This window comes from Carex rostrata, chromosome 29, assembly GCF_964058835.1.
Source record: "Carex rostrata chromosome 29, lpCarRost1.2, whole genome shotgun sequence".
Taxonomy (NCBI): Eukaryota; Viridiplantae; Streptophyta; class Magnoliopsida; order Poales; family Cyperaceae; genus Carex; species Carex rostrata.
The window spans coordinates 4,418,030-4,428,493 of NC_135946.1; the positions used below are offsets into that span (position 1 = coordinate 4,418,030).

Genomic DNA, 10,464 nt, shown 5'->3' on the forward strand with positions numbered 1-10,464 from the left:
TAAATCCACCTTATCCTATCTAGTTGCACTCATAGTGACAAATGAATAATTCGGGTTCGGTTTGACGGAGTCAGAAATTTGTGCTTCGGGAATAATTCATATATAATTCGGAAATGATTCGGTACCACAAGGAAGAAAAAATACCCAAATTTTTTTTTTTTTTTTTACGTTTTTTTCGTGAATAATTCATAATTTGCGTTTTATTCGGAGTTCAATTCGAAAACGTCAAACAAATGAATAAAATGCGAATTATTTGTAAATTTATTGCGTATCATGTTATATGGCTGCACTCTTTTAAGATTTGTGTAAGATTAAAACAGTATGGTTTGGATCTAACTCAGGTTAGCACCTTGGATCCGATTCTATATGCAATTTTGCATGTTACTCCCACTTGTTATATTATATTATGTGTTAAATCAATTTTAGGCCGCTGTCAGAACTTAAAAAGCTTTATAGGTAATAACAATCTTATGATATTATATTAATTATATTATTAAATTTCACCTTGTGAGTTGTGATGCTTGATCAGAAATGCAAGTAGCTGTTCTTCTAGAAAGTTTCATTTTTTTTTTTTTTTGGTTATATAATTTTTTTTTTTTTTTGATTGAAGGTTATATAATTGCTGCATGGCTGAACAATTGTATTGTATTGTACAGCCACACAGTCATGCGCCACAGAGAATCCATAGATCCGTTTCCATACATAGCGCCGACAGTTTGGCCTCTTTAACTGAGCCTCGTTTTCTGTTGAATATGTTCTCTTTCATTTTTATATTTTCAGATTATATAAAATATTTATATTCCAAGGAAAAGAAAAAACTTTTTCTTTGTGTTTACAACTTTGTAAACTGTTTGTTCTTTAGTTTTTTTTTTTTTGAATAATTTTTTCTTTTGTTTTTTTGTATTTATTCCCCAGACGAATCAGTGCCAAATTAGTTCGTTTGCTCTCCATTGATCAGCAAATGGTTCCTCCAGTGAAAGCATTATTTTTTAATGGGATTTATTTATTTATTTATGTATTTGCTCTATCAACTTCAACTACTATTGGCATTGCATACAATTAGGAAATTAGAGAACCTGAATTTCTTACTAACTGCAATTTTTTTGATAAAATTTTTCAGAAAAAATAATATAGTAATAAATATGCCTAATTGAGCATTGCAATAATTTTTTTCTGCATTAAATATTTAGAGATATTAAGTAATTAACCAACTAGGAAATTTTGTTGAAAATAAGAAAAATATTTGTTAATTATTTAAGACAATAACTAAATTTCAATTATCAACTCAACACAATGAAACATTATACATTAGATCATGCTAGATAATGATACAATATCATTTAAAAAAAAAATCAGAAAAAGAAGCACAGGTGCAAACGGATAAAATATTTTTGTCTGAAATTTAAATACAACTATTCGATATCTGAATACTCGTACAAATGCGGATACAAATGTGCATTTAAATTTTAATTATCCGTATCCAGATAGTAGATATACCATATAATTTGATATATATTATTAAAAAATTATGTAATATCTACGAATATCCGGTTCGTATTTGTATTCATTTAATATCTGATCCGTTTACACACCTGCTGCACAAGTCTATTGGTATCACTGGAGAGTGCCAGTACTTTTTGAACAAGAGGTAACCTAAAAAGGACAAGATACCCCACAAAAAGCGGAAAAAAAAAGAAAAAAAAAGAAAGAAAGGAGGAGAAACAAAAAGACACCATTGCTTTGCTGCTTTTCCTCTGTTCTCATTAAACCCACTTTTCTCTGTCTCAGTCTCTCTCTCTCTACAAAGAAAAAAAATGCTTGCTCTCCCGCTATCTTTCTACTCATGAGCAACGCTTTATCATCTCCATTCTCTAAAATCCTCTTTGTTGCATAGTCAGAGAGAAAGAGAAAGGTATTCAGCTAAAACAGAACCAGGTTAGTCAGATACAAATGTCTCTCTTCTTAGTTCTCATCTCTTTTCATTGTGATTCTTCTCATATGGTTTTTTTTTTTAATCTTGACATTATTATATACATATTTTTAAAAGTTCTTAATGGAAAACTTGGTACTTTGTGTAACTTCTTCTTGTTTGATTGAGAGAGAGAGAAACACCATAGCTGAAGTAGAGTCAGGTGGAGCATTAAATTTCTTGGCTGTTTTTTTGTTTTTGTTTTTTTAGGCATTTCAGGTCCTATTTATGTCAGAAAATAAATGTACCTCTTTTTTTGGTAGAATTGGGGTTCTGGGTTTGGTGGAAATCGCACTAGTTCCCTTCTTATCTTTGATTAATTAATACTGTTTTGCTTTCTGTTTTTCACCCTCCTTTATTTCGCTTTCTTTGCTTTAATGATGTCAATTTCATGTATACCCCTGAAAAACTTGGAAATTACTTATTCCCCTTCAAAATGTAGCATATTTTAGAAAAATATTAGTCTTCTAAGTAGACAATTGTTGAGAACAAATTGATCATTTCTCTACTTTTAACGCTTACCCGGTGCCATTTAGAGATATAATTGTATAAGCGTCAGAAGTAGAAAAAAAACACAATTGTCCTAAAAAAACCAACAAATTAAAAGACTGATTTTTTTCGGAATCATGATATTGAGTTTTTATTTTTTTAATGAAGGATAAAATGAGTATTTTATAAATTTTAAATGAGTTTTAATAAAAATTGGATACATGTGTGAGTTTTTGAAGTTTAGAAAGGTAAATATGATATTATAAATTTTAGAAGACAAAATACATAATTTCTAGGTTTTTGAGGGGTATACATGAAATTCCCCTTGCTTTAATGCTGTCAACATTTGCATGCGTGGATACACACGCACACAAAAACACACACGAGAAGAGAGAGAGACAGAGAGATAGGGATATATATAGAGAGAGAGATGATTTAGCCTTCTCTCTAAGGTTTAGTCTTTTCTGAGTTAACTGTGTTTCTTTGTTTATGTACTTCAAAAGTATAGTTGACAAAGTACTTTGAACAGTTTAGTTGATAGGAGGATATGATTCCAATAATTGAGATTTAATGCATTAAGTTGATTTGTAATAAATATTAACCTATATTTGCACCTACTTTTGCTAAATGTAAAGTTTTGTTCCATTTCCTTTCTCTCATCTTGTCTGAGGTATTGTAAAATTTACCATGGTAAATTTGTAATTCTTATTTGCTGTACAAGTGAGAATTGTTGTGGGGAAGGGCATAGGATTCTTTTTTAGTTGCATGCATCTTTACTTGGAATTTTTTTCTTAAAACCATAAATAAAAAAAAAATTATCAAACCTACTTGATTGCTTTGATTTTTGCAACAACCATAAGAACAACCGAGATGTCATTTCGGTCCTAATTTTTTTTTTTTGGGATCGAGATGCCATTGTCACATATTTCGATCAAAAAATGATGACTATTGGGTAAAACTTGTGAAAATACCTCGGACCGAAATGACATCTCGGTCTCGGAAAAAAATGGAAAAAAAAAAAAAAATTTCGGACCGAAATGACATCTCAGTTGTTATGATTTTTTTGTAAAAATCAAAACAATCAAGTTAGTTTGGTAAATATATATATTTTTTTATTTATGGTTTCTAAAAAAGTTCCTTTACTTGCCCACAAGTAGGATTGCATGTAATGTAGCTTCATGTTGCATGAATTTGGGCTTGCACACAAGTATGATAAAAGTAATTTGACTTGCATGCAACTTAGTTGCTTATGAGTCTAATCAATCTATGGTTGTCAATTTTATGTCTAAAGTGACAAAGATATGAAAATCAATATATTGTTTATGAAAAAGATAACCTTTTCTAGTTATTCTCTTGTCTTGACAAGGCCACTAAGCTTCTTTAGCATTTGATTGAGACTAGTGACCAACTTAGTTAGTGGAATCTATAGTGTAATCTAGTTGTCATTTATATTCTACTTATTTTCTATTCAAAACATGACAAACATATAACTAAAACCCAAATTAGAGTATGATTATATATAATTAGGAATGCTCCAAGTGGTTAAAAGTTGAGTGCCTTGTTGTATTGGGCAATTAGATATTTCAATACAAGCAACTTTTTTATTCAGACTATATGTAGTGATTGATATTATTTCTTGGTTGCCTATTCAGCATTTTTTGAAAGAGAAGAAATGGATCAGAAGACTTGGGGTTGGAAGCGAAAACCTTCAGAGAAGTTCCTTCTTGTAAGTTCATTTCAAATATGAAAAAGGAGAATTGCAAAAAAGAAATTGTTTCTTAAATTGCTATTTATACTCATTTATACTCTAGGAATTCAAATTTGTGATATCTTCTTTAACAGTATTATATCATGCTCGAGAGTACAAATTTTACATTAGTCCATGATTAATTTCACAAAAAAAGGACTAGTTGACATTTTTTTCTTAACCATGTGGGGAAACAAGGTAAATATCGGCTTTTAATGAGTTTGGTCATGTAAATTACAGAGGCAAAGGGCAGGAGAGCTAGAGAAGTCGATACAAGACTTGAACGAACAACTATCAACCTGTCATGATGAGTTAAAAGCAAAGGATCTACGCATAGCAAAACAAGCTAAGGTGGCTGAAGAAGCCATTTCAGGTAACTGAAACTTTCGAATTTTGGTCCAGCAAAAGTATGAAATAATATGTACCAGCCATTTGGGTACCAAATGTGCTTCTCTTTAGCCACCCGATAATTGACTTGACGGGAGTTAAAAGGGTAATTGAGGATTTATATCCACTAAAATTTTCAAATTAACTGAAAAACTCCGGATTATCAGAGGCTAAATGTGTTAAATTTTTGCTTGATTTGCATTATTCAAACTAGGACTAGAGTGAATATTTACTGGTAACCTTATGTTATTTTAATGTTTTTTTAATTACTAAAGTTGTCTAGTATATATATCAGGCTGGGAGAAAACGGAAGCAGAAGCAGAATATTTTAAAAATCAACTCAACAATACACTAACCGAAAAGGAAACCCTAGAAGAAACCATAAGGAATTTGGAGGGAACCCTAAATGATTTCATGCAAAAACTAGAAGTGTCGAAGAAAGATTATGAACAGGCAGTATTAGAAGGGGCAAGAAAAATAACCATTGAGCAAGGCAAAATTCGGGCCATGCAAGAAACCATATCTGAGAAGAATAACAAGATTGCCACTCTTGCTGCTGAGATCAACCGCCTTCTTAAAACCCTAGAGGAAGTAAACGAATCGAGAATGCACTTCGAGTCGAGCTTGAATGAAGCCAAGGCAAAAATCGATTCACTTGAGAGATCCAACTCATCTCTCCAGTATGAACTTTGCATGGTTCAAAAGGAGGTTGAAATTAGAACTCAAGAGAGAGAGTTTGATCATAAATCAGCAAATGCAGCTCAAAAGCAAAACCTAGAGAGTGTCAAAAAGATCGCTAAATTAGAAGCCGAATGTCAGAGATTACGTGTCTTGGTTAAGAAACGGCTTCCCGGGCCTGCCGCTCTGGCAAAAATGAAAACCGAGGTTGAAACATTAGGGTTCCAAAGTAACAATAGTACCAATAACAAAACTAATCATACTAATAGGTTACTTCTTGAGAGGTTAAATGCAATAGAAGAAGAGAACAAGGTTTTGAAGGAGACTCTTGCACGTGCAAGGAATCCTCGTGCACGTGCAAACTCTAGGGCTTCAAGCATGGATGTGAAGGTTGAAGAAGACAACATGAGTTGTGCCGAGTCGGGCTCATGGGCCTCTGCTTTGGTAGCAGAGTTAGATAATTTCAAGGCCCAAAAGCCCAATAGTGTTGCATCTTGTAAGAGCCCCACAGTCATGTCAGAACTAAGCTTGATGGATGATTTTGTTGAAATGGAAAAATTAGCACTAGAGGATACCAAATCATGTGTAACAACAAAAGAAGTGGAAACCAAACCCAATAAAGGAATTGTCGATAAGGCACTTACACAAGTTGTTGAATTTCTCGAAGGGATAATTGAAAAGTCAGTTGAACAGAAGTACATTGCCCGTGCTTTTCTATGGGAAAGCAAGGGGTTGAAGGGTGTTTTGCTAAATTTTATCCTTGTTTGTAATGATTTTATTAATGGGAGGGCCAAAGTGGAAAATTTTGTTAGTGAGTTTGGGGTTAGTTTGGATTGGGTTGTAAATCATTGTTTCTCTCTACAAGATGTGTCAGAGATGAGAGAGGCCATTGTAAAGGATTTCGGGGTAACCGAACCAAATAGTTGGAATGGTCTTGAAAATTTACTAAACAGCCCCTGTAAAATGACAAATCACAATAGGGTCTTCTCTGAAAATGATGTGGAGAAATGTGAGTTAACAAATGAAAACCCTGTTGAGAAAGAGTTGGAGGAAAAGGAGAAAATTGATACTGACGGTGAATTAATTGAAAGTGCTTCTAATTCAAAAGAAAATGTGAAAGAGTCGCGGGAATTAAAGGTGTTATTAGATGAAGAAAAGGTTTTAAATGGAGTTGAAATTCAAAAGGAGGCAAAGTCTACAGAAGCAACTTCATCTTTAGAATGGTAATTTTTTTATTAATCTTGTAGTTACCAAATATTTTATTTTAAGTATTTATCTCTTATTTTCATTCCAAATAAATATTTGTCTTTGCTATTATTGATTATGATTGTTATTATTAAACTGTTACAGTGACAGTACTCTGGAGGAAAGTTTGAAAGATATTATGAGCCGAGAAGATGAGAAGCATGTAAATATAGTAAGTTGATCTGACCACAATAAAATTTAGGACATATTTAGGCCAATTTGGAATGCTTCTTTAAGTCTCAAATTGATTCAGTTCTTGTCAGAAAACCTCAAGCTTAAACCATTAATAGCCTAGAGAATGCTGTCTTTCAATATTCATTGGCAGTTTGCTACTGTGCAAATGCTGTCTTTGAAAGCCTTTTTAAGTTTACGAATTGTATATTCAGGATTGGGAGATTTCTTCGGCATCAGAGAAACTTGCCGAGTGCCAGGAGACCATCGTCAGCATCGGCCAACAATTGAAACTCCTCACATCACCTAAAGAGGCAGGAATTGATACTCCTGTTAGCAATGAAGAAATAATACCAGAAACTGGTAATAATCCGAAACAAGCAGCAGTTCGTAGGAACTTAGAAGCGGAATTCAATTCAGTTGACCCGCCACATAAAGCGCAATTGGGAACACTTGCACTTGTTCCGAAGAGGCAACCGGAGGGAACGAATTTGCTTAGAAAGCTGCTCATGAGGAGGAAGAGAGAGAGCTTTAAGAAATTGGCTATGCCTGTTGGTGCTTAATTAGTTGTTTTGCTTAATTTAGTATGTTGGGTTTTTTCATAAATGATAGAGTGGATGTTTTGCTTGTGAATAGTTTGAATAATGTGGCCAATGCTTGTTACTGGATACTTTTCTCTCTGTTAATGAATTTCAACTTGTGTGAATGTTTATTTAAAAAAAAAAATGTAAAATCACATTTTCCAATAAGTATGTAATTCAACTGAGTAGAATAGATCAAACGTTTTTTTTATGTATTCTTAATTAAGTGTCAATATACAAACTAGAAAGAAGTAACACTATATTAATATGTTGAGGAGGGTTCAAATGCACTATTATTTTGGTGCTCCAATATGCTCCTCATGGACTACATTTTTTATCTCTATTTTCAAAGTTCAAACAGTCAATCCGAACCGTTCAACATAATCTTCATAATAAAATATGCTTGGAGATGAAATTTTATATTTTTTAGAATGTTTTTACTATTTTTTAAGATAGATACAAAATCAATTTTTTTAAGGAGATTTTGGACCATCCGATAAAATCATATTGTATCTATCTAAAAGAATAGTAAAAAAATTCTAAAAAATATAAAATTTGGTTTCCACGCATATTTTATTATAAAGATCATGTTGAGCGTTCGGATCGACTATTCGGACTTTAAAAATGAAAATAAAGAACGTGGAGCATATTGGAGCACCAAATTGATGGTGCATTTGAACCCTCTTCTAATATGTTTAATTATTAGTTGACCCAAATATAAGATGGAATTGTTATATTATATATGTTGAAATATTGACAATAATGTTAATTAGTAATAGTAAAATATTATTAAAAAATGAAAATTTTTCATTGACTATAAAATAAACTAGCAATTAAGATATCTGAATTAAATATAAATATGGAGGCTTTAAATAAATTTTAATTTGTTATGTACATTTAATATATCTGTCAAAATGTCAAAGCCCAGATCCTGTTCAGTCCAATTTAGGCCCATATCAGATTCAATTCAGAAAAAGCCCAAATTTTTAAACTGAGCTTTGACCTTAATTTTAGTTGCATTGAAAAAGAAATGACACACAATATATTTTGACACAGGACAGATAACCTGGCATGTCCCAATTTGGTTTTTCAGAGTCCCATTTTCAACCCTTTTCCGATATACTCGTGTGATATCTCAAACTTTGCGTGACTTTATGGAAAATCTCAACCGTTTAAATACGCTCTGCACGAATCTCAAAACACACATAACATAATACTGACCCCTACATCACCCCCAAATAGGCACCGGACACGTCGGTCACGCAAAAGTTGAGATATTTCAGAAGATACGCACTCGTGATATAGGTCCCTTTTCAAAATCATAATTATTTTCTTGAAATTAAGTTCTTTTTCGATTGAGCCCTTTGAGTCCGGATTTTATGAAGTAACTCACATTTTGAGTTTAGATCCCGACCGTCCAATTAGAACCCGGGACAATCCAGCCTGAAGTGGAATGCACGAGGTCCCTTTAACATTCGTGTTAAAGCAGATTGGACAGTCAGGATCTAAACTCAAAATTTTAATGTACTAAGGTGATATGAATTCTTTGATTTAGTGCAGATTAATTGAAATCTCAAATTAACTCCATGCTTCAACCTCCCCTCCTTCCTCCAACAGCCTCTCTCTCTCTCTCTCTAGCTCTCAAGTGTCTCCCATGGAGATTCATCTAATCAATGATAGAAGCATTTCGCTCGGCTCAGAGCACCTAGTCTAATTATGACCATTAAAGAAACATAAAAGAAGCTAAATTATATAACTTTGATAATTGAAACACATTTATACTAATTTATAATTTTTTTCTTACAATGTGATAGGCTAGGGGTGTGAACGGTCGGATACAAATCAGATAGTGATCAAACCATATCCTTATCCGTTATAATTTTTCGGATACATACACAAATACGGATACAGATACAGATCGGATATTAAACGCATACGAATACAAATCGGATATCAGATGGATACGAATACGGATATGAATATAATTCGGATAATTAAAAATAAATTACTAATGTACATTCTAATAAAAAATAACATCTAATATAGTTTTTTTCATTCATAAATTAGAACTAATATTTTTCATAATAAGTTTGATGGTTACAAAACATATATTATTTACCAAAACGATAGTCGCTAATTATATCATAGTGTTATATTGTTCATCGGAATATTTTTAGAGCCTTGACCTAGCTGCATCTTTTGTTTCTACTTTCTCACAAGATCATATATCAATACTATGCGACTAAAAGTAAAAGTAATAAATCATTGATATAACAAAGGTAAAAATACAAGTAATAAATTATTGGTACGTATATACAGTTTAATAAATTATTTTAAGAACGAAGAGTACCTTTCTTGTAGTGTAGGGGTGTAAATGGTCATATACAAATAGTTACAGATAGAGATCAAACCGTATTCTTATCAATTATAATTTCTCAGATACATATATAAATAGTATTGAATGCAGATATAGATAGTCTCGGATACAGATACAGATACTAATCATATATTTTAAGTAATTTTCCAGATTCGAATCCATACAAAATCGGATAATATCCGATCCATTAACACCCCTATTGCTAGCGCATCCATGTGTTTTTAAGTTTTGGCCATTCAAAAGTAAAAGAAGTGTGTGAGAAGATATGTACCACTGGTACAAGATCCAGCACAACAATGTCTGATACACTGTTCATTGGGTGTTAGTAACTTTTAAATGAGGTCGACATTACTATACTAGAGCATACCACAAGCAAACAAACCAACAAAAAATATGTACGACTGGTACAAGACCCAGCACAACAATATTTGATATGTGAAGCATAACTTGAGTTTTGGTATGCTTCTAGTATTTGAAGCTTAATCTATAGTCAAATACTTAAATTGTTACTAAAACATATTAAAAGGTTGCTATAAGGGGTAAAGTGGAAATTAAATGCTGATAATAGCTTTTTAGTGTATTTTTGCTCACAGTGATACTTTGATGATAAATATGTTGATTGTTAATCCTGAGGGTAATTTGGGAATATTTCTTTGTAATATGTAACAGACTTTACTTATATAATAAACTTTTGTTATGTTAAAAAAAATGTGAATTTGATCTGTGTTAAGATTTGTTTAAAATTTGAGTATTTCACTTTCTTAATTGTGAAAGTTATGGTTACACTGAATTCATGAATTGCTTCAGAAATAATGTATTA

The 10,464-nt window shown here is 32.1% G+C and overlaps 1 protein-coding gene across 1 annotated transcript; it reads left to right on the forward strand.

Moving 5' to 3' along the window:
• Positions 1-1,711: 1,711 nt before the first annotated feature.
• LOC144546450 (filament-like plant protein 7) lies at positions 1,712-7,392 on the forward strand. The gene is made up of 6 exons (XM_078294989.1): positions 1,712-1,935; positions 4,111-4,184; positions 4,446-4,578; positions 4,888-6,493; positions 6,621-6,687; positions 6,902-7,392. Exons 2-6 carry the CDS (start codon positions 4,131-4,133, stop codon positions 7,247-7,249), a joined length of 2,208 nt encoding a protein of 735 aa, XP_078151115.1. The 5' UTR covers positions 1,712-1,935; positions 4,111-4,130; the 3' UTR covers positions 7,250-7,392.
• Positions 7,393-10,464: the final 3,072 nt, after the last annotated feature.

Coding starts and splice junctions, on each gene's coding strand:
- LOC144546450 (XM_078294989.1), top strand. CDS start 4,131: ATGGATCAGAAGACTTGGGGTTGGAAGCGAAAACCTTCAGAGAAGTTC. Junction 6,494..6,620: donor GCAACTTCATCTTTAGAATG/GTAATTTTTTTA, acceptor AAACTGTTACAG/TGACAGTACTCTGGAGGAAA. Junction 6,688..6,901: donor ATGAGAAGCATGTAAATATA/GTAAGTTGATCT, acceptor TTGTATATTCAG/GATTGGGAGATTTCTTCGGC.